The sequence below is a fragment of the Eretmochelys imbricata genome, chromosome 1, assembly GCF_965152235.1.
Source record: "Eretmochelys imbricata isolate rEreImb1 chromosome 1, rEreImb1.hap1, whole genome shotgun sequence".
NCBI lineage: Eukaryota > Metazoa > Chordata > Testudines > Cheloniidae > Eretmochelys > Eretmochelys imbricata.
The window spans coordinates 187,727,960-187,751,133 of NC_135572.1; the positions used below are offsets into that span (position 1 = coordinate 187,727,960).

Here is a 23,174-nt window from a genome sequence, read left to right on the forward strand (position 1 = left end):
CTGCCCAGGATCCCCAGATGGAGAGTTCTCCCACAATATATGGCAAAAACATTCATAGAATAGTGCCATTTACTGAAACTCTCTGAACCATGGGATTTTCCCCCCAGAAGTCTTAGTGCTATATAGGAACAAGTAGAGCACCACTGTTATAGCAACCCATCTAGCACTCAACTGTTACTTTGTAGTGTGGATGCTGTCTGTTATGATTCTGAGGTGTGGGCATACCATGAGAGGTAGGCGGAGATGTGAGACTGAACAGAAGGAGAGGTCCAGAGTGAAAATAAATTTGAGTCAATAGTACGGGAATTGGAAATCTTTTTTTCCTTTGGTGTGAAGGGGTGGGATTTGAATTCCACTTCATAAAGGAGAGAGAAGAGCAACTAGTTAAAGAAGTACCTTTCCCTCTGCAAATTCATATACAGTTGTACCTTAAGGTGGCCACGACTGCATTCATCCAGTATTGGCCATAGCTTCATTTATTCCTGAATAGAAAAAGGGCTGCTGAGTTTTCACATCCAGGCTATGCATTTATCCCTTGAACCATGGAAACATATCTTGTTCTTGCTGTCTTGGAAATGGGATTTTGTATGTTATATCAGAGATTTCATTTAATAGAGCTGGTGTAAAATTGTGGTTCTCTGGTATGTTCATTCTGTGAACCACTTTGTAAGAAATATCCTTTCATGGACCACAACCACTCCCAATCTCCACTGCCTCTTTGCTGGGTCTCAAAATGTTTAATTCCACCGACTGCTGGGCAAGATTCTGCCAACCATTGGTGGTCCAAGGACCACAACCCTTATCTCAAGTATCCCCCTCCTGGAATCCGAGCTCCAGAGTAAGCTTTATTTAGCTCTCAGGTTACACTTGTAGAAGGGATTAGTAGTTTTTACTTGGAAATAATTTGAAAGTTTAAAAATTATTTGCAACATCACATGGGATAGATTAATGGGTGTCAAATGTTACACAATACTGGACATATACACTGTTAATCTAGCATTGCAAAGCAATTAGCAGATAATGAATCACCAGGCTTTTTTGACCATTTAAAAAGAAGTGTGCTGATTCTCTGCCCCAATGTTGCCTTCTGTTTTTGAGTGGGACCGTCTCGTGACAGTTTGTATTAACATTTGGAAAACACCAGGTTTACATCTCTGTGTTCAGCTCCTACCTTGCTAATTGTTTTCTTGGACTATTTGGATGGTATAGAAAGCTTTTTCCAAATCCCCTTTATTACTGAAGTTATTGTTGCCAGCAGGAATAAGATTAAAGGTGCTAAAGTCTGTAGAGTTGTTTCTAATTTGTATGTGTCATTTCAGTGGCATTTTAACAGAACTCTCTCCCTCCCTCCCTCCCTCCCTGCTCCATGAGTACTGTGCTTGAGTTAGGTCCGAGAAGCCAAGCTATTGGAAGAAATTTCATTTTGTTCCCTAATTATTATGCTGGCACTTGGGAGATAATTTTTCCCTTCATGCACTGCCAATTAATATGCAAATGAGCTGATAAATATTTATACCATGATTTAAATTATGCAGGGAACGCTTTCAGTGTACTCTGCAAATGAATTGTTCATGGACTTCAAAGTGCTGGCTGCTGTGCTAACGAGGGGAGATTTGCATAAGGCCCTAATCAGGCGCATACTGATTAAGCTTCATTATGGAAACTGCCAGCTGCAATCTTTGTTTCTGTTTTATTACAAAAAGGGGAACTTTTCACGCTTCAGTCGCCTTGACAATGTCAGACACAGCTAGTAGGAGAGACTAAAACTCCACAGAGCAACTGAAGTTTCCCTGTTCAGTTGAAGATTGCTATGGTGTAACTGAAGTTGTATTTCTCCCCCTCACCCCCACTCCCTTTCTTGTTCTGTTGAGAGCAGTAGCATAAATTTGTTAGAAATAGTCTTCCCCCTCTTTATTTCTTTCCTTGGACTATCTGAGCCTGTAGAGGATTTCACAGCAATGCTGGACTGCAGTGACTACGTTCTAGGTGGGTACCAGCTCTGCTCTTTCTTATAAGCGTTTAATATGGAAATAGAGGGTGAGAGATTGACTATGCATGGCGGCTTAATCTCATATGCAGGGTCTGCAGAAGGCATTTTAAAGGTGAAGCTCGCCAGTGAATCAACAGCAAGTGCCACCCTGCTATTCCAGTTTTTTCCTGGTTCAGGAGAATTCTGCTCTTCGGTTTGGGTGATATTTAATACAGTTAAAGTTTTAATACAGTTAAAGTTACAGTTTTTGGTTTGGGGATTTTATTCTGAGAAGCATTTGACTTCTGACAGACATTAAGACTTAAGACTTGAATTACAGATCCATATACTCTTTTTTTTTGGTTTTTTTAGTATTTTTAAAAACAAAACAATTCCAATTTCAAACCACTTACTCATATCAACTCTTCACATAACGTATATGTTGTGTGTGTATATATGTTTTTCTGACATAATAGCAAGGTTTCTTCTTGTGTAATGGAAAATAGGGTGGAGGTCACAGTTGCCATTGATGCTGATGCAGGCTATGCTTAAGGTACTGGGATAACGTATTTCCATTAGCAGCCTGTCAGTCCTGTGCTCATATTTCTACCCTTTTCTATATTTTAAAAGTTATTTGTAATAATTGTTTATTGGTTTTGCAGTAGGTAATGTGGTGCTTTCAGAGCTCTGAATTCCACACATGGAGCCTAAGAGTATTTCCTTTTTGTTTCTATAATAAAAGATATAACTGGACCATCGTTAGTCTGATGTTTGTTTTTAAGCAGACATCTGAACATGCATATTTCCAGATATGCAGCAATTACATGTGAATCTTTGACTTAAACTTGCAAGTGACCCATTTGGTGTTTTGCTGGCATTGAGGAATCCCTGTGAGCTGTGTTTCCCAGGGAATTATTTATGCTGGTTCTGATGGAGTATTGGGCCAGTTTCCCTTGAATGGGTGAGGGGAAACAGTGTGTAAAATTCTATATTAAGATGATTTTACATGTACACATAGCTTAATTTGCAATTTAGCTATCACTCCAGTCTTGTCCATTCTCTGCTTTTTAGTTTTTTCTGAATACCTTTTGAAATATCAGAGGGGCAGTGAAAGCCTGGCACAGTAGTGCTGTGTCTCACACTCAAATTCTACTATCAGAGTAACAAGAATGAATGTAAAAGCTCCTCTGAGTTTGATTTCAGTCATGCACCTGCTGCTTTCGATCCTCCCTTCTGTGCTTGAGGTTTGTTTTTAGGTGGTATTGACAGAAATTTGCAGCCCAGCCTTTATTTAAAACTCGAGAAAAGTCTAAAGGGGAAAAAGGTGTTGGAGGGAAAGAAGGCGTTAACACCCTTATTTTTTTAATAGCAAAAGAAAATTATTTTGAGTATCTACAAAACAAATCAATTACATTATTGTAGGTCTTTGTGCCCTACAGAGAAGTGCCCTACAGATTTTGTTCATAACAGTATTGTGCTTCAAATGTATGCAATGGAAACACGATAGAGTGCTTGACCCTTTCTGTGCAAAATAAACATAGAACATCACCTTCCACACACACATCAAGCTGGTGAAGTAGTAATGAAGGTTTATCCTTCCTTGGGTTCAAAGCAGTTCTGACAGGAAGTTTCTACAGTGGGTTTATCTCTTTACTTGTGATGGTGTTTGGGATTTGATGGAAGACAGAACATTGCAAATATGTTGCTGCCAGAGGTGAATCTTAATAGTAAAATATTCTTACTGCAAGCACATTTTACTACCTGCCTAAATTCCCCATATACATCTAACACTAAACAACAACTAAAAACCTCTTTCTGAAGCCTTGATTTCCCAGTGCAGTCTGGCAAAAACTATTCTTGTTGCCCTGTGGAATGGTATTTGCAGCTTCATTAAAGACAAACTACTGATCATCCAGTAGGTGTGGAGCAAAATATTTTCAAAGGTTTGCTGCATGATCCTTTTGTCAAAAGAGAGGGAGAACGTCCACTATATTTTGCAGTGCTCTGTACCCAATTTATTTTCTTCAATAGCTTCAATAATAACAATTTATTCATAATAACGTGCCGTTAGAGGCCCCAATCGGGATCAGGGCCCCAGTGCTTTAGTCTCTGTAATGAAGCCCTGTGGGAAGCACAGTGCTATTTTCTTCATGCAGAGGCTCAATCCTTTTTCAAAGTCTGGACCACAGTTTAACAGAGAAATGATCTTATGGCCTCTGCCCCTTCCACTTGTGATCATGCTGACCAACTTCTTTCCCATTCATGAACTCATAACATCCCCTGTATTCAGGGCTTGAAAAACTTACCCAAAACCTACTAGCCCAAGGCTGCCACTAGGCTGAAATACACTGGTATCCCAAGTCTTCTTGCTTCGTCATCTACAGGTCATGCATTCATCATTACGTGGATCAAGTCTCCAGTCTCTTGCTGGCTAAAATCAGAGCCTGCAATTAATGCCAGTTGCCACTTCCAATGCTTTCCCTCAACAAATTTAGTGCTGGGTGGTGCCCCATCCAAGTAAATCCATGTATGCTGGTCCTACACACAGACCCATCTGCGAGAGGTGGGCGGAACGGGGAGCATACAAACAGCTCTTTGCTATGGTGTCAGTGAACAGAAACTGACACTAGTTCTCCCTGGGGAGTTACAGCTTTGAGGAGCCAGGCCCCAGCCAATTTAAAGACCAGTGGCAGTAGACCCTCTCCTGGCCACCTAGCTGAGGGCTGTTTTATTGGGATGGAGATCTTGTTGACAGTACTTCACCAAGTTGATGGCTGTATGGATGGGAAGGGGCTTAAAGGAACCCTCCAATCACATCCCATAGATCAGTGGTGGGCGAACTTTTTGGCCTTAGGGCTACATCTGGGAATAGAAATTGTATGGTGGGTCATGAATGCTCACAAAATTGGGGTTGGGGTGTGGGATGGGTTGAGGGCTCTCGTTTGGGCTGTGAGCCAGAAATGAGGAGTTCAGGGTCCAGGAGGGGCTCCGGGCTGGGGAGTGGACTGTTGCGGGGGGGGGTGAGGAGTTTGGGGTATAGGAGGGTGCTCTGGCTGGGACTGAGGGGTTCGGCAGGCAGGAGGGGAATCAGGGATGGGGCAGGGGGTTGGGGTGCAGGAAGGGGTCCAGGCTCTGGCTGGGTGTGCAGGCTCTGGGGTGGGGCTGGGGATGAGGGGCTTGGGGTGCAGGAGCGTGCTCCGGGCTGGGATCGAGGGGTTCGGAGGGAGGGAGGGGTATCAGAACTGGGGTGTGGGGAGAGGCTCAGGGGTGCAGGCTCTGGGTGGCACTTACCTCAAGCGGCTCCCGGAAGCACTGGCATGTCCCTTCTCCATTGGAGCACTGGAGGGGGCCATTGGAGTGGGGCCACTGGAGCATGTAGGAGCCAGAGAGGGGCCATGCTGCTACTTCTGGGAACCATGTGGAGCGGCCCCTGACCCTGCTCCCTGACTGGAGTGCTGGAGGGGGGCCATGCTGTCGCTTCCGAGATCTGCGTGGAGCGGCCCCCGACCCTGCTCCCTGTCTGGAGTGCCAGAGAAGGGCAAGTCCCAGACCCCGCTCCCCAGCAGGAGCTTGAGGGCCGGCTTAAAACAGCTGGTGGGTTAGATCCAGGCTGCGGGCTGTAGTTTGTCCACCCCTGCCATAGACCCTTCTACTGGGATAGTTGACTAAATAGCCCTCTGCTGGAGTGTTTTCTCTCCTCATGCCCATTACGGCAAAAGTGGGACTGACCTATTCCTGTTTCAAGAGATGGGGGATGGTGCAAGACACAATCTCACCTACTCAAGGTCCCTACTCCTTGACAGTGGCAGGCAGGCCTCTCCTGGATTCTCTAAGAGGCAGTGACACCTCCCACACACTTCAGTGACATTGGCCGTGGATGTGTCGGCCAGCTCAGGCAGACATCAGCGTATCCATTACAGTTGGCTCACATTTGAAAGGTTTAATCTTAGCCATACAGGCTAGAATATTCTCTTCCCTTCTGCCCCCAACAAACAAACAAACCAACCAACCAACACTGAGATTCGTAAAAACTGGTGCCCCTCACTTGGGAAAGGTTCCTACTTGTTATAGGTGACTGGATTTTTCAAGCCATACCTAAGTGAACTACATCTGTTATTTACATGGAAAAGTTACATCAGGAAAGTTATTGATGTATTTTTAACTGAATTCATGACTTTTGACTTAAACAAACTACTGACTCACTCTTTTTTTGGTCTTCACCTGACTTCCTCCTTCCTATCTCTTCCCCTCCATCCCTGCATATGCTTCTCTGCTGCCTGGTCTGCTTGTTTTCCTTTCTTCCCACACAAGCTTTCCTGTGGCTGGTTCCCTTCTTCCCCACTTAGCTGGACATGCTGTCCGGCTCTGATCATTCTTTCTCTTGCGCCTCTTGGCATGCCTTTCCTTTCTTTTGCTGGTTGTCATTTTCAGTACCAGTGATGGTTGTGGTATCTGAGGGTGGCTCCAGTTTCCTCTGCTATTTAGTAGCTGATATGAGGAGAGACAGGCTGGCTTCTTTTCATTGTTTCCAGCTGCTTTTTCAGTCCAATAGGCAACAAAGATCCTGGATGCCTATAGAAGCAACTGGAACAAGCTAGAGCAGGTAATGACAGTGGTCAGCCCTCTGCAGACCATTGATCATTGGATCAGAGTTTTGAAACTGCTGCTTTAATGAAAACCAATTACAGGAGCAACCCTCTTAACACCCATCAAAAGAACACCCTGCATCAAAAGTTTTATGCTGAGCTAATTGAGAGCTGAGCTATGTTTTATGCTGAGCTAATGGAAGATGTTTGAGGATTTGTCTGTTTTTCTCTGTACAAATTATTCTGTTTAACCCCTTGACATAGTCTGTCTTGTCTTGTGTCTATGGTAATGTGAGATGCTGCGGTTACCAGCAAGACATGAGAAGGCCTGAGTTAGAGTTGATACTGTGCTGACAACAGCTGTTAGATACTCGAAACTGTATTCTCTCCCTGCCACCTGGGAAGGCTCTCTGCATTCACTATATTTAAGCTTGGCAGGATCAGATTTTTATTGATAAATATCAGTAAATGTAAATTTCACCGTACACACAAACTGATGAAAAAATATTTCCATTGATAGTAGTTGAAATTTACAGATAGGCAAGGTAAGAAAAATGCTGCTTGAGAACTTACTTGAGCTTGATTTTAAGGATATTTACTTTTTATGTTTTGATGTGATGTTCACAAATTGTGCTTAAATAATTATAAAGCTTTAACTTTTTCAGTCTCAATATCTAGTGTCATTAAATAATTGTCTGACCCCTTCTGAAAGCTCCCCCCATAATATCTGAAACTGTGAAAATTTAAATTAATAAAAATAAAAAAGCTTTATAATAAACCTATGTTATTTGTCAAAGTTATAAAACAAAATTAAAAATCAAATTCTGCCAAGCCTAGCCATATTAAACTGATAAAGTTGCAAATTAGGAGAACACACTTGGAGATTGAGCCACAGGGAGGCTGGAAAGAGACCATAAAAAATAATTTAACACTGATGACATTCCTATCAAGTAAAAATGCAGGACTAGATAAATGATATTTCTCCTTGTGATGTCTGAATTTCCTTATTTATGAAAAACAAAATATATTTAGACATAGCATAAGCCAGTATTTTTGAATCTATAAATTGCTGCTTTTTTCACCAGACCTTTGCTTCTATAATTTTCACAGTATTGGGCACCTTTGACCTGTTGAATCCTTTCTGTTATTCTCTCAGCATTGTCTTGTTTTGTGTGTGTGGCTGCTGAGGTTTAAAACAATGGCCTAGTCCATGATGGGAAGACTCACCATTGCATCCTTTGGGTTCTGCCCCAGCTCAGGGACATAGACTAGATAAGTACTTGAAATTCCTTCCAGCCCTACATTTCTGTGCTCCCATCCCTGATCATCATCATTGTATGTGAGATATATGCCATTCAGGCTTGTAATATTTTATACATAGTTTGTTAGAAAAGACAACATCAGTATTTTCCACTTTTATTACTTTATATCTCTTTACCTCTCTTTTAATGCAGACTCAAGAATGAACAATCCGTCAGAAACCAGTAAAGCACCAATGGAGAGTGGGGATGGGAACACAGGTAAGAAATGAACATTTAGCCTTCTGGGAGAATTGAATGGCTTTAAAAGGGAGAATCTCCTTTATTTGTGTATAAATACGTGGGCTGTTTTGTGTACATTTCTTACGGTTTTTTAGTCTTCGGGTGTGTCTACACTGCAATTAGACACCTGCGGCTGGCCTGTGCCAGCTGACTCAGGCTCGCGGAGCTCAGGCTGAAGGGCTGTTTAACTGTGGTGTAGTTGTGTGGGTTTGAGCTGCGGACTGAGCTCTGGCACCCTGTGAGGTGGGAGGGTTCCAGATTTCGGGCGGCAGCCCAAGCCCACACATCTACACCACAGTTGAACAGCCCTTTCGCCCAAGTCTGCAGCATGGACCAGCCACGGGTGTCTCATTGCAGTGTAGTCATATCCTTAGGGACTACTGCTTGCCATTTAATATATTAACTACAGTATATTTAACTGTTCATTTATGCAAATCTTTGTCTCCTCACACACAATAAAAATTTTTTTCCCATTCTTGCAACATGTCACCTCTATAGAGAGCTAGGGTTGCTGAAGAGAGCTGATGTAGACTTTGACACCTATTAGGTTCTTCTCTGTTTCCCTAATACCACAATCCTAGGACACTTTTATATAAGAGTTCCCTAAAGACCTGTAGGTGACGGAGAGTAAAGATTTCATTATGTATTTTTAAAATTGTATTAAAAACATAATTCATGTTTATACCTTTAGTTAAATTTTAAAAAAATACTATTTTGTGCTACTAGTTCCTTTCTAGATGCCATTTAATATACTAATTATTTTTAGAAACAAGGAGTAGAAATGAGAACTCTAAGTGAAAAAGTAAATAGGATGAAATAGGAGTTAGCCTCTCTCTGCAGACAAGTCCAGGTTATGAGTTAGAGGAAATTTTAATTGTAAGAAGTCATTTCTCTAAAAGCAATGAGAAGTCTGGGTTCACTGTGTGGGATGAACAATAATTCTTTCACTTCACTTTCCTCAGTAACAATAATAAGAGTATTCTTCCTTTATTTTAACTCTAGGAACTGTAATGAACCTGGCAATTTGCAGCATTTTATGTTGTTGATTCGCTCCATGTTCTTTGTGCAGGGCTTTAATAACAATACATCTAAGGACAATTGAGTGTTCCTTGTACTAATCCAAGGTTGATGGATGTTTTCCTGTCAATAGGTGGAGCCAGTCAAATTTTTTCAGCTCATTCACATCTGTTCCCTGCTACTGCCTTTTCAGTTTTTGTAATGTCTACAGTAGTGGCAATGCCAAGAGTGAGGGCTTGTCCACACTGGCAATTTACAGCGCTGCAACTTTCTCGCTCAGGGATGTGAAAAAACACTCCCCTGAGCGCAGCAAGTTTCAGCACTGTAAACAGTACACCAGCGCTGGGAGTCGTGCCCCTCGTGGAGGTGGAGTTTTTTTGTTTTGTTTTGTTTTTGGAGCGCTGGGAGAATCTCTCCCAGTGCTCTGCCGTGACTGCACAAGCCATGTTAAAGCGCTGCCGCGACTGCACTTTAACATTGCCAGTGTAGACTAGCCCTGAGTCTTAAGAGTTTTGTTTTTCTGTATATAAAAATAATCCATTATGAATTTAAAAGACTCTCCTGTGTGGTTTAAAAGTTCTAATCCCTTTCAGATCCTCTCAAGTGGCCCTACTTTGGAACTGTGTAGGCTTTCTCAGGAGGACAGTGATTCTAACTCTTCCTTTCTCCTCCAGAATCACTGAAGCTGGAGGTGTGTGAAAGCCCTGAGGAAAATTTGGTTTCTACTTTAGGCACAACAGCTTCCTGCCTATAGCACAGCCTCAGTAGGAACAGAACACAGAAGTGTGGTGGATAAGATACACTGAAGGGAATGCACTGCCATCTGGCAGTGTATTCAATGTGACTTTATGCTATAAACAATTATCATGCCACTTTTTGATTAAAGTATGTAGCCAAAGAGGATGACATGGTTCATACATGGGCTGGTCTTCCTCTCATATATAGCTGTTTCAGCAATACCCTAGCTCAGTTGTAGAACAGGCAGAGGTAAATAGGTGATCAGTTCTGGAGCGCTTAGATCCTAAAGTAACCTGCTGATTTATGGAGATGTTATGGATGTCTTTGCAACAACATAGGGCTATAATTTCTGTGACTTCCTCATTTATGTTCCCTAATGGTGGGAATCACTGTATTGTATGAGGCTGAACTTTTAGATTTTGCAGTGACATGTGTTTGGATTTTTATAAGTATAATCTCTAGTAAATTAAAATATTCCCTGGGCTGTTCATTTTAGGCTCATAATTTATAAACTCAGTAGGCAAGATGACAGAACTCAGAATTTTGGAGGGCTCTCTGTATTTATTGTACTAGGTCTCATTGTTTTTATGCTCACAAACCAGTGAAGCTAATAATAAGTAACATTTATGAACCATTCCTTCCAGGTTCAAACACCTTACAGGCAGCTGGCAGATGTTAATCTCCGAGAATTTTATTTGTGTCACTTTCAGGGCTAAAAGAAGCTACAAACTCTGCTGGTTTCCCAGTGACGCTTGTAACTCACATGAGTCTCTCATGTATACACCGCCAGCAGATCTCTTAACCACAATGAATCATTGCTTTTTTTCTCTCTTTGAATCATCTGTGTATCAAAATTCTATGAACTGATGGAGCTTGTAAATTTTATGACCGAAATAGCTAAGGTATATGGAATTTACATTTGGCAGAGATTGTAACTTCAGAAAAAATGCAATCATGGTTGGTAAAGTTAACATACCTTGCAAGTTCTATGAGACTAGTAGCTAAGGTTCATTGAAGTTAAAGAAATATTGTAGTTAGAAATTAGACAAATTACAGTTCATGATACTTTAAACCTTTGGAACTTAAGTCAGATCCCCTGCAGAGACTATAGTCTCAACAGAATGTATAAAATAGATTACACCTTTTGGGGATCTCATGCAGGTTAGTGTCAGCAATGTGCCCAAATGGGACGGTAACTTTTAGTAGGGATCTCATACAGGTTTCTCAGGCACAAAAGGAGCTAGTTGCTGCTGAAGTCATGGAACTTGTGATGGTCACTTGCTCTCTGACTAGGACTCATCCCTACTCTAAACAAAACTCTGCAAACTTCTTCTCAACGCCCGCTTCTCAACCCCAGTCTTGTCCAGGAAGGCCAACTGGATGTCCCCTGGAGGCACTGAAGGATAGAAAGAATAGCAAGCCTCTGGACATCTCTCCAAACCTCTATCCAGGCACCTAATGGTAAATTGGGACTCTTTTTGTCCTATAAAGAGTGAGAGTATGGCATAAAATTTACCTGAGGTCTTCAGTACAATTTAGTGCTTTAACTAATGCCCTTAATTTCCCAACGTCTGCTCTTTTGAAATACAAAATCAGAGTTGATAACTTGGTTTTGATTATCCTTCCATTTAATTTAAATTGAATCAACTCCTGATCACTCATTCCAAAGCTATTTCCTATGACCAGTCCTGGTGGTTTTGTTTTTTGATTTGGGTTTTTTTGCAGTGTAGACATGTGCAGTCAAGCACATTAGACCTAGGGCACCCTGGATTTATGTGGCATTTTCCCCAGCCCCATGTCCACTGCCACTTTTCACACACACTGACCAAGATGGCATGGAGTCATTGAGAGTTTGACCCCCACGCACCATAGGACGTGTGGTTGGAGAGATAGGATAGTAACTACTATTGTTCAGAAGAATTGGGCCCCATGTCTGCTGTCTTTAAGCAGCATGAGTTTTCCATGTTTAGCTCCTAAGCACAGTAGGAGTTGGGACTCTCTGATCCCTTCGTGCCCCTTCTAGTCTCTTGAGCTTCAAAATCCATGCCAGCTGCAGTCTCATTTCACCAGCTCTCTCATGAACTTCTTGAGGTTCACAGGAGCAGAGCCCCACTTCTAGCACCTTAGGAGCAAGGTCCTGTGTACTCTACAAACTGGATTTAAAATCTAAGGCGAGCCCCCCTCGACCCTCTACGCCACCCCACCCTCTCTTTCTGTGGCAAATTGGAAATTCAGTAGTAGAGTCAAGTAAGGTCCTAGTGTTCTTCCCAAAAACAAAACTGTGTTCTAAGGGTAGGAGAAACAAAAGTCCATACCCTAGTTTTAAAGAGTTCTTCCAGTTTTTATTTGAATAGGACTAAGGCATTTAGAAAGTTAGTAAGACTTTCTGTAGCCTTTTGAGGATCGCTATCAAGAAAATGCCATTTCTGCTCTGCACCTATCTAAATGGAGTAAGCCATGCATTGAGACATTAGATATTAGCTAGGGAGTCAGTACTAAGAGTCTTGGCACTCACTCTACCAGAGCTTCAGGCAACATTAATGGGATGCCTCCATAATGATTTCATCTTAGAAATCTGTAAGGTTGCTATCTGGAGTCCTGTATACACATTTACACAGCAGTTCTCTCCTAACATGGAATCTTGATTTGATGCTTTCTTTGGGAGGGGACAGTTAATTAGAATGCCTCATCCCACCTTCCTGGGAATATATTGCTAGGTAGAACCTCACAAGAGGGATATGCAAGATGATACCTTGAAGGAAGAAAAAATGCTTTGTTTAATTACAATAGTGGTTTGTCAGGAGTGTTTCCTGTATATATTCACACTTACCTAACCACCTTCTCCTCTTCCTTGGAGCTCTACTCTCATAGGATTGTGTGGTTTAGTGGAAAGAACTGAAACATTTGGGGATGCCTTACATCCTTTACTGGGAAGCCGCTATCTACCATCTGCAAAGATGGCTGCAGTCCCCCATTGTTTCCAGTGGGACTGAACCAGGTTGACCTCAAAGTGACTGCTCACTGCTGTCATAAGGTAGAGAGGGTGACTATGGACTTTTTGTTGAGCATATGTAGACCGGTCTGTTCCCAAAGAAAAATAGAACTTGCATACGATTTGAATAATTTGTAATTCGTCTTTAACCAGGATTATACATTCTAAACAAAGATATTTTATATATACACACATTGACAAATCTATTAATCTTGCTACATTATCAAGTAAGCTTAATCATTTATGCAACACCTCACATAAAGCATAACCAGGCAGCAAAGTGGGATAACTCTGCTGGATTTCCAAATATAAGACTGAGGTCTGGTCATTTTATAACACCCTTTTAATAAGTTATATTTATGAAGTTTTGGAACAAAGGAGTCAGTGAGATTGGTGTTTTTTTCTAAAAAATATGTGCTATAGAATTTATTTTCAGGAAGTTCTGTGGCCTGTGTTATAACAGGAGGTCCGACTAGATGATCACACCTGGTCCCTTCTGGCCTTGGAATCTGTGTCCATCGTCCAGGCTGGAGGTGAAGGCACTTTGCTGTAATTGCTACAAAGAAATTATGCTCAGGAAATTGTGTTGTCTGATATGCATAGAGCATTCAGAAATTGTGGAGGGATTTGTATTTTAAGAAACTAAAGCCAAACACTCATGCCTTATAGACTTGTAAGAATTCTAAAAACAGATCTGAAATTTCAAAGGTCAGCTGAGTGCAGTTTTTAGATGGTCATATAAGGATACGGGGAATTTTCTCTGCCACCCTTCCCTCCCAGAGGGAAAACTGAACAAACATGAAGGTTAAAAGGCAGGGTAGACCTCAGGCTTATTCCAGTCTAGACTGTTTGACAAACAGGAAAGTTCTGGTTTAGAGGTCTAGCAGAGGTCCTTGAAGAAAGGCTTGAAGAAAAGAGCAGGTGAGCATTAAAAATAAGTTCATTTTGTTGCTGTTGTACTAGTTGTTTTGACGGCCATGCTTAATGTTAGTAACATAAATTAAGGCTTAATCCAAAGTCCTTCAAGTCAATAGAAAGACTGTCATCAGACCCCTAGTCTTTAAACTTCATAGCTCATTGAAGTAAATTATTTCAGAGGGGTAAAATTTTAATATTTTAAATTGTCTCAGAGGCCTTTGAACATAACACACTTTTTTTTAATTGCTACCACTGTTTGGCCAGAAATTGTTTTCTGATTCAGGCTTTCCATGGTAACTCTGCAGTGGAGAGTACTGTAAAAGCTTTGTTACTTTTGAATAAATGTTTTAAATTTGTAGAAAAGAGAAAAATTGCAAAATCCATAATCTTCTTGCAACTACAATTTTCCAGTGTTCCTGGATGCTAGTCTACTATATCTGTGTATTATAAGAGAGATGCAAGTAGAGGGGAGACAGCATATTCGGTGTCTAGAGCATGAGAAAGAGAATCAGAAGTCCTGATTCTATAAATGAACTGCTGCGTAATCTTAGGCTACTTTCTGTATCTAAGTTTTTCCTATCTCTAAAAGAGTGATTGTATTTGTATGCCTTTTGTAAAACTTTGCCTTCTATTGAAAGGCACTAAACAGATGCATAGTATAATTATCAATATTCCTGGTATAAGTCTCTTCAATATCCACCAATGATCTTTCACTGCTAACTCTGGGAATATCTGAGTGACTGCCATTCATGTCTCGTATGGTGGTTTGATTAATGCAGCAATGTATGTGATGGAGGGAATAGATCAATCTGTTGTTCGGCATTGAAGATGGTGCCAAAGTGGCCGAAGACCACAATGACCTCGGCTTTATAGAGGTAGATTCCCTGCCTGGTGAGCCCTGGGCACAGTCCTTGGAGGACTTCTTAGAGGAGTTTTGTGGTCTTCCTTTTAGAGGTCCTGGAGGTTTGGGGCTCTGATATAGTGGAGACTGGTGTACAGTCCCTTGGCCTGGATCAGAAGTCAGGCTTGGCGAGCTCTCTCCATCATGAGAAGATGAAGTTCTATCTCTGTTTTTTCTGGCTCCGGACTTCAGTGCCAGACAGAAGGTATGCTTCTTGGCAACGTGCAATTACCTGAGGCAATGGATGCAGTGGGAGTGCCTATCACTTACCGGATCGCCTCCCTGTACAATAGACTTTTGAAGCCGGGAGAACTGGGCAGAACCTCCCAGTGAACAAGAACTACTATCTAGTATCTATATATGAGAGAATTTTTTAAATTTTTTTAAAACTGGAAAGCTAAAATTACTGGTACTTACTGACTATTTGTAGTAGCATTACTCTAACTGCTAGAATAAGAAATGAGGACAACATTGAGGAAGTCTCAACGGGTACAACTGTCAGAGCTCTGTCTCAGGCCGAGGTGGCTGAGAAGGAACCGAGGACAGTTCGCCCATGCAGTGCTGTTCCTTGGGCTCACGAGGTAGGGAAATCTACCTCTAAAAAGTCAAGGTTGTCAGTATCTTCAGCCACTTTGACACAATCTGTTCTTCAGTCAAGTACCCGTGAGGCTGCTGGTTCCTCAGGTACCCAGGATACTGCTAGACTGAGAGACTGCAAAGCTTCAGGGCCGGAGAGATAATTGGTACAGTTGGCAGACTGAGGCAGCAAGGAAAGCTCTTCCTCTGCTTCCTTGGTACCAAAGAAGCTGGCTTGGGCTCCGACCACACTCCCCTCAGAGTGCTGGAGACCCACGGAACCATCAGTGCCTTCGACCATCATCACCTCGATGCAGACCACGGACTTGAACCGATAACACACTCAGTACCCCAGGAGTTCTGTTTTCCCCGGGACCTGGCTGTATCTGAGACATCTAATTCTCTGCTGTTTGGCTCTGATGTGCTGTCAGTACTAAGAACGTCGATCTCCTGAAGTTCATCCGGTACCAATGGTTTCACTTCAGATCTCTGCAGGTGCCCCACCATTCCAGAGTGATTTATAAGAAGAGGATTCCAATGAAGACCTTGCCTCTGTGTCTCAAATATCAATTCAGGGTTCTCCTCATCACACCTATGGAGGCCCCTTTCCAGAAGTGTCTGAAACTATAACTACTTGTGGCACAAAATGCTATCACCATCTCCTTTGAGGAGCAGAAAGCTAGAGCCAATGAGGAAGTCTCTCCTGTGGCCAGCATAAAGAAAAGGAGTACTTGTGGCACCTTAGAGACTAACCAATTTATTTGAGCATGAGCTTTCGTGAGCTACAGCTCACTTCATCGGATGCATACCGTGGAAACTGCAGCAGACTTTATATATACACAGAGAATATGAAACAATACCTCCTCCCACCCCACTGTCCTGCTGGTAATAGCTTATCTAAAGTGATCATCAGGTTAGGCCATTTCCAGCACAAATCCAGGTTTTCTCACCCTCCACCCCCCCACACACAAATTCACTCTCCTGCTGGTGATAGCCCATCCAAAGTGACAACTCTTTACACAATGTGCATGATAATCAAGTTGGGCCATTTCCTGCACAAATCCAGGTTCTCTCACCCCCCTCCAAAAACCCACCCCCATACACACACAAACTCACTCTCCTGCTGGTAATAGCTCATCCAAACTGACCACTCTCCAAGTTTAAATCCAAGTTAAACCAGAACATCTGGGGGGGGAGCATCTGGCCAGCATCTCATTTTCAACTCTGGATGAAGCTGTCATGCCTCCTCCGCCATCCTGGGCAGATGATTTTAAGCAGTTCCAGGATCTGGTCAAGAAAATTGCTGACTCCTTACAGATCTCTCTTTAGGAGCTTAAAGAACCTCATCATAAGCTGCTTAATATCCTCCATTCACCCTCATTTACCTGCATAGCTTTGCCCATAAACAAAGCCCTTCTGGACCTAGCAAAGATCATCTGGCACACTCCAGCTACTATTCTGTCTATGTGCAAGAGAGCAGATAAGAAATATTATGTCCCAGCAAAGGACTCCAAATTTTTATTTTCTCATCCCTCACCTAACTCTTTGGTACTCAACGCAATTAATGAATGTGGAAGATAGCACAAGTGTCTGGACCTACTGGGTAGGAAATCTTATTCCTCAGCTTCCTTACAATTTAGAATCGGCAATTACCACATACTAGTGGCAAAATTTTATCATGTAAACTACACCAAACTGAACTCTTTTGTTGACCGCTTACTGGCAGAACACAGGGAGCAATTCCAGGCACTTATTACAGAGGGACAATTACTTGCCTGGGCATCTCTATAAGCCTGTGTCGATGCCGCTGATATTGCCTCCCATTCGATCACTACAGCAGTAGTTATGAAAAGGGCTTCCTCATTCCAACTCTCTGGATTTCCAAAAAAGGTCCAGAATATAGTGGGGGACCTTCCTTTTGATGGGTCTGAGTTGGTTTTGGACAACATGGATGAATCTCTGCAAATGTTAAAGGACTCTAGGGCTGCCTTGCATTTTATTGGTATCTATATACACACACCTACAAAAGGAAGCTCAGCAAGTCCCAGATGGCTCTGAGAGCCTACTCTGCTCAATTTCATATCTCCCAGGAGCCATGTGAACTGCATCAAAAGAGACCCAGATTCCAGAGAAGGAAATTGTCCACTTCTCAGCCTTGCATCCTTCCACCTCCAAGCAGCAATTTTGATGGGCTAGTCGAGGGCCCAAATTACCGTCATCCTCATCTGCACCAATCCACCTGCCTTCTTCCCTTTGGCAATAGCCGTTACCACTTCTGGCAGGCTTGGGAGACAATCACTGTAGATAAGTGGGTTTTGGAGATCATCTCCACAGGATACACCATCTACTTTACTACGTTTCCACCTACAAATCCCCCTTCCCTGTCCCTCTTTAGGGACCCCTCTCACAAGACCTTGCTTCATCAAGAAATAGACTCTTATGCATGAAAGCTATAGAACCAGTCCCCCCGCAGCACAGAGGGCAGGGGGTTTATTCAGGGTATTTCCTGATACCAAAGAAGAGTGGAGTTAGGAGACCCAGCCTAGATTTGAGGCTACTCAACACCTATGTGAAGACACAAAAATTCAAAATGGTGACTCTTGCAGCGATAATAGAGCAAGGGGGTTGGTTCTTAGCCCTCAATCTTCAAGATGCATATTTCCATATTGTGATCCTTCTTATCCCACAAACAATATCTATGTTTCACTGTTGATCAGGGCCACTTTCAATACCAAGTGCTCCCCTTTGGCCTCTCATCTGCTCTGAGGATCTTTAGAAAGTCATGTCAGTAGTAGCAGCACAGCACAGCTCAACAGGAAAGATAGTATTCCCTTACCTGGACAATTGGCTGCTGAAAGGCCGCTCCTTGAAACTGACGCCTCGGGCAACTTCTGAGGCCACAGATTTCTTCCTCGAATTGGCCTTCAATTAAACTTTCAAAAATCCACTCTGACCCCTGTGCAAAACTTAGGGTAAATAAGGGCACATCTTGATTCAGTAACAGCAAGAGCCTACCTTCCTCTGCACAGATTTGTGGCTCTTTCTAGCATAGCCAACACAATTCAGCTCAGTCCCCAAACTCTGATAAAGAACTGTCTTCAGCTGCTGGGGCACATGGCAGCCAGCACCTTCATCATAGAACATGCAAGACTCCGAATGTGCTGCCTTCCAGTGTGGCTCAGAACTGTTTATTCACCAGACACAGTTTAAATATGCTTCTTTGCATACCCACCTGCATAAAACAATCCCTCAGCTGATGGAAAGACTATCACAACGTGTGTGCAAAAGTCCCATTTGTGTATCCTCCCCCAACAGTCATCATAGAACTGGAAGGGACCTCAAGAGCAGTGGCGTAGCCAGGTGGAGAAAACGGGGAGTGGAGATAAAAAAAGAAAAAAAGGCGCCATCAGCTAGTACTCACCTGGCGGTGCTCCAGGTCTTCATTAGCACTTCACTCGCTCCGCTCTTCGGCAGCATTGCAGTGGCGGGGGTGTGTGTCCTTCAGTGCTGCCGAAGACCGGAGCAAGTGAAGGTCCCAATGCCAAAGTGCTGCTGAAGACCTGGAGCGCCGCCTGACCCGCCGCTGGAGTCGTCAAAGAATTAAAAAGGCACCACTTCTGTTCAGTGGGGGAGGGGCCACTGCCCCGCTCCCTCCCAGCTACGCTACTGTTCAAGAGGTCATCTAGTCCAGTCCCCTGCACTCCTGGCAGGGCTAATTATCTAGACCAGTCCTGACAGATGTTTATCTAACCTGCTCTTAAAAAATCTCCGATGATGGAGATTCCACAACCTCCCTAGGCAATTTATTCTAGTGCTTAATCACCCGGACAGTTAGGAAGTTTTTCCTAATGTCCAACCTAAACCTCTCTTGCTGCAATTTAGGCCCATTGCTTCTTATCCTATCCTCAGAGATTAAGAAAAATTATTTTTCTCCCTGCTCCTTGTAACAGCCTTTTACATACTTGAAAACTGTGATCATGTTTCCTCTGTCTTCTCCAGACTAACCCAATTTTTTCAATCTTCCTTTCTAGCTCATGTTTTCTAGACATGTTTTCATTTTTGTTACTCTTCTCTGGACTCTCTCTCCAATTTGTCCACATCCACATCCTTGCTGAAATGTGGCACCCAGAGCTGGACACACTACTCCAGTTGAGGCCTAATCAGTGCAGAGTGGAAGAATTACTTCTCGTGTCTTGCTTACAGATATTTACCAGTAAAATCTAATCCTCCCAAGCCTAACAATTTGCCTCCTTGATTTTCCTGAAAATAAGCCACACTTGCTTTCATTGATTTTTAAAATGATGCCTAAGTCCTCTGATATAACAACTGCATCTCTTTCACTTAGTCGATAACTTAGGTTTGCTAGCCATAATTTTTAATCTGAATAAAGTGGGGGGTCAGGAGAGGGTGTTTAGTGGTGGTGTATTTGTGTTGGTTCCAGGATATTAGAGAGATATGGTGGGCGAGGTAATATTTTTTATTGGACCAACTTCTGTTGGTGAGAGAGACAAGCTTTCGCGCTACACAGAACCCTTCAGCTAAATAGAAGGTCGAACAGATTAGCGTAAGTAGTTAGCACATATTCTAAGGGACTATTCAAGGTGAAGTGGCCTGTTAATATCACTGTAGTCATACAACAGTAAGGGGGGGCTAGTGGGTTAGGGATTGTTATAATAAGCCATGGGCATTCATGAATTAGTTGAGCACCTGTCCATCCCCAGAGACAAAATCTGATAGCTTTTAGGATGAAGCAGTACAGTGATCCTACTGAAATTTCCTCCAAATCTAAGTACATTGTTGTTTTCTCATTTTAGTCACCCCATTTCTTAGAAGATTAGGATAATTATAGACCTGTCATTCTGACATCGATCCCAAGCAAGATAATGGAGCAACTGATACGGGACTCGATTAATAAAGAATTAAAGGAGGATAATATAATGTCAATCAACATGGGTTTATGGAAAATAGATCCTTTGAGACTAACTTCATATCTTTTTTTATGACATAAGTTTAGTTGATAAAGGTAATAGTATTGATGTAATATACTTAGACTTCTGTAAGACATTTGACTTGGTACCGCACCACATTTTGATGAAAAAAAACCCTAAAAAGGTATAAAATCTACATGGTGTACTTTAAATACATTAAAACTGGCTAGCTGATAGGTCTCAAAATGTAATTGTAAATAGGAATCACATCAAGTGGGTGTTTCTCAGAGTCCCACAAGGATCGACTCTTGGCCTTACGCTATTCAATATTTTTATCAATTACCTGGAAGAAAACATAAAAGCATGACTGATAAAGTTTGCAGATGACACACAGATTGGAGTGGTAAATAAGGAAGAGGACAGGTCACTGATACAGAGTGATCTGGATCACTCAGTAAGCTGGGCTCAAGAAAACAATACGTATTTGAATAATCTAAATGTAAATGTATACATTTAGGAACAAAGAATGTAGGCCAGATTTACAAGATGGGGGACTCCGTCTTGGGAAGCAGGGATTCTGAGAAATATTTGGTGGTCATGGTGGATAATAAGATAAACATGAGCTCCTAGTGTGATGCTGTTGCCAAAAAGGGCTAATGTAATCCTTGGATGTATAAACGGGAATCTTGAGTAAGAGTAGAGAGGTTATTTGAAGCTAGTTAAAGTCAGACTGGAAATAAGGTGTACATTTTAAACAGTGAGAGTACTTAACCATTAGAACAATGTAGCAAGAGTCCTAGTGGATTCTCCATCACTGGCAATTTTTAAATCAAGACTGGATTTTTAGTAAAAGATATGCACTAGGAATTTGTGAAAAATCTATGACCCATGTTATACAGGAGGGCAGATTAGATGATCACAGTGGTTCTTTCTGGCCTTGGAATCTATGTATTGTGTCATCTGCTACAGAACATGGGTGCAGTTTTATAAACTGGAAATATCCCTTGCCATAGTCACCAGTAGTCGAGGAGGATGTTGTAGTGGATGGTAATGATACCAACAATGTACCAAAACAGTTGTCTACAATACTTATTCTAGTGCCTTCACTTAACATGGAGGAATGATTCCTGAAACCACGGTATAGCTGTTTTTTAGCAGAAGAGAAAATCTTTGATAATATCTTGGAAAAAAGTTTCCAATACTTTTCATTTCTCTCAACCAGCATGTGCCAGCTTTCCCTTCTTCCAGGTCTTCTGGGAGGAAGGGATGCGGGGAGAGTGCAAAGAGGCAATCAGTTCTAAATTATTTTAAAATGGATAAAAGATCGTAGAACAAGAGCAACTAGCGTAACAAGACCTCTGCACAAACATTCATCAGGACACTGGTATATAGTTATCAGAAGGACTATGTCCCCATGTTCTAATGCAGATGTGGCACTAGCATTTCCCTGTTGCCTTCTCCGTTCACCCTTCACTTTCTTGAAAAGAATGCTTTTTTACCTTAAATGCATTTAAACATGAAGCGCTTTGAGATCTATTGATGAAAAAGAAGTCGGTATTATGTGTTACTACCACTGTGACCCTTGTTTTTCGCAAAAGTCTGAACTTCAAAATTGCCATGAGCAGCAAGCTATTAGGTAGAGGGTACTTGCAAAACTGAACTGTGAGCTTAACCCTAGGCACATACAGTTACAGAGCATCCTCTTATGAAACCATTGTCAGCACTGATAGAGCAGGGTGATCAAGATGATAGGCATTAAGGGGGCTATGAAATTGCTCATGTTTAGCTGGCTCATAGTATATATTAATTGCTGGGAGTGACAGTGCTGCTTTCATTTCTGGGGAGACTTAAACCTTTGTTGTTATTGGAGGACGTTTCATGGAATTAAGAGTTAGAAGTCCAGAGTAGCAGGAGACTTCAGCAAGAATTAATTTAAAATTTCTTAATATTTCTTTTTGAGTCCTGTTCAACAGTTTTGTAATTTCTTCTGCCTCTTCAGGCACACAGACAAATGGCCTGGACTTTCAGAAGCAGCCTGTGCCCGTTGGAGGGGCAATCTCTACAGCCCAGGCTCAGGCCTTCCTTGGACACCTTCATCAGGTAAAACCAAGACACATTCTAAACTGGAGGTGGTTTGGGAAAGAAATGGATGGGGAAAGATTCTTTTTTTTCTGTACAGTTGGCAGCTGAACCTGAGTAGTGCAGGGGAGCACTGTCATCCTGAGTAGGATGTGAGGTTTTTTTTTTCTGCCTGCTAAATGTTGGAGGCTAGTCATGAATTATTGTACTGATCTGTAGCCCACATATCAAATACTCTGAGAATTATTATTGGAAAATAGCTCTTTGGGGAACTTTTAGATAACAGATGCCACCACAGAGCCATATTACAGATGAGAGTACCTATAATTAAAACACCATATGCCTTTCATAGTTCTTTCAAAAATCTGATGAAGGGCATAGGAAATGAATACTCTGGAACTGAACAGGCCACTAGGATTTAATGTTTACTGCCTTTGGGAACGTGTCCATTAGAATCACAGGTGTCCAAAGACAAGGCCAGACTTGGTTTCTTCTCTTAAGAATATTTGCCCAGTAACTGTCCCAACTTGGACCTGGAACTTGTCAATGTCTAGTCAAAGAAAGGAGAAGTGATAGTGAGGGCTACCAGTACAGAGTTCAAATCCTCCTGTAGCTTTCCATGCTCAAGGAAAGCTTAAAATGATGAAACTAGACAAGCATATGTTTCTACAAATTTCTGAGTGATTTTTAGGAAGATTTATTTCATGGAATTGTTTTCCTTAAGATATTCAGGCTTCTATTTCCCTTCATTGCTTCTCTACAGCCCCTATTCTTATGGAGTCAAAGCTATACTTCAGAGGTAGGGTGTCTGATCACACGTAGGGTTTGAGAACAAATGTCTTTCTCTTCCCTGGCACCAAGTTTAAACTTAAAATTACTGGAGCTAATTGGCTGACCCCGTGTGTTCAGGGTCTGGGGTTACACAATTG

The 23,174-nt window shown here is 42.1% G+C and overlaps 1 protein-coding gene across 2 annotated transcripts in view; it reads left to right on the forward strand.

Moving 5' to 3' along the window:
• Positions 1–23,174, forward strand: part of POU2F1 (POU class 2 homeobox 1) — a 168,545-nt gene that overhangs the window by 80,680 nt on the left and 64,691 nt on the right. For both annotated transcript variants that reach the window (XM_077820285.1, XM_077820295.1), the window contains 2 exons: positions 8,010–8,075; positions 22,166–22,266. In XM_077820285.1, the coding sequence (XP_077676411.1) occupies positions 8,018–8,075; positions 22,166–22,266 (159 nt within the window). In that variant the 5' untranslated portion in view covers positions 8,010–8,017. The remainder of the gene's footprint in view (positions 1–8,009; positions 8,076–22,165; positions 22,267–23,174) is intronic.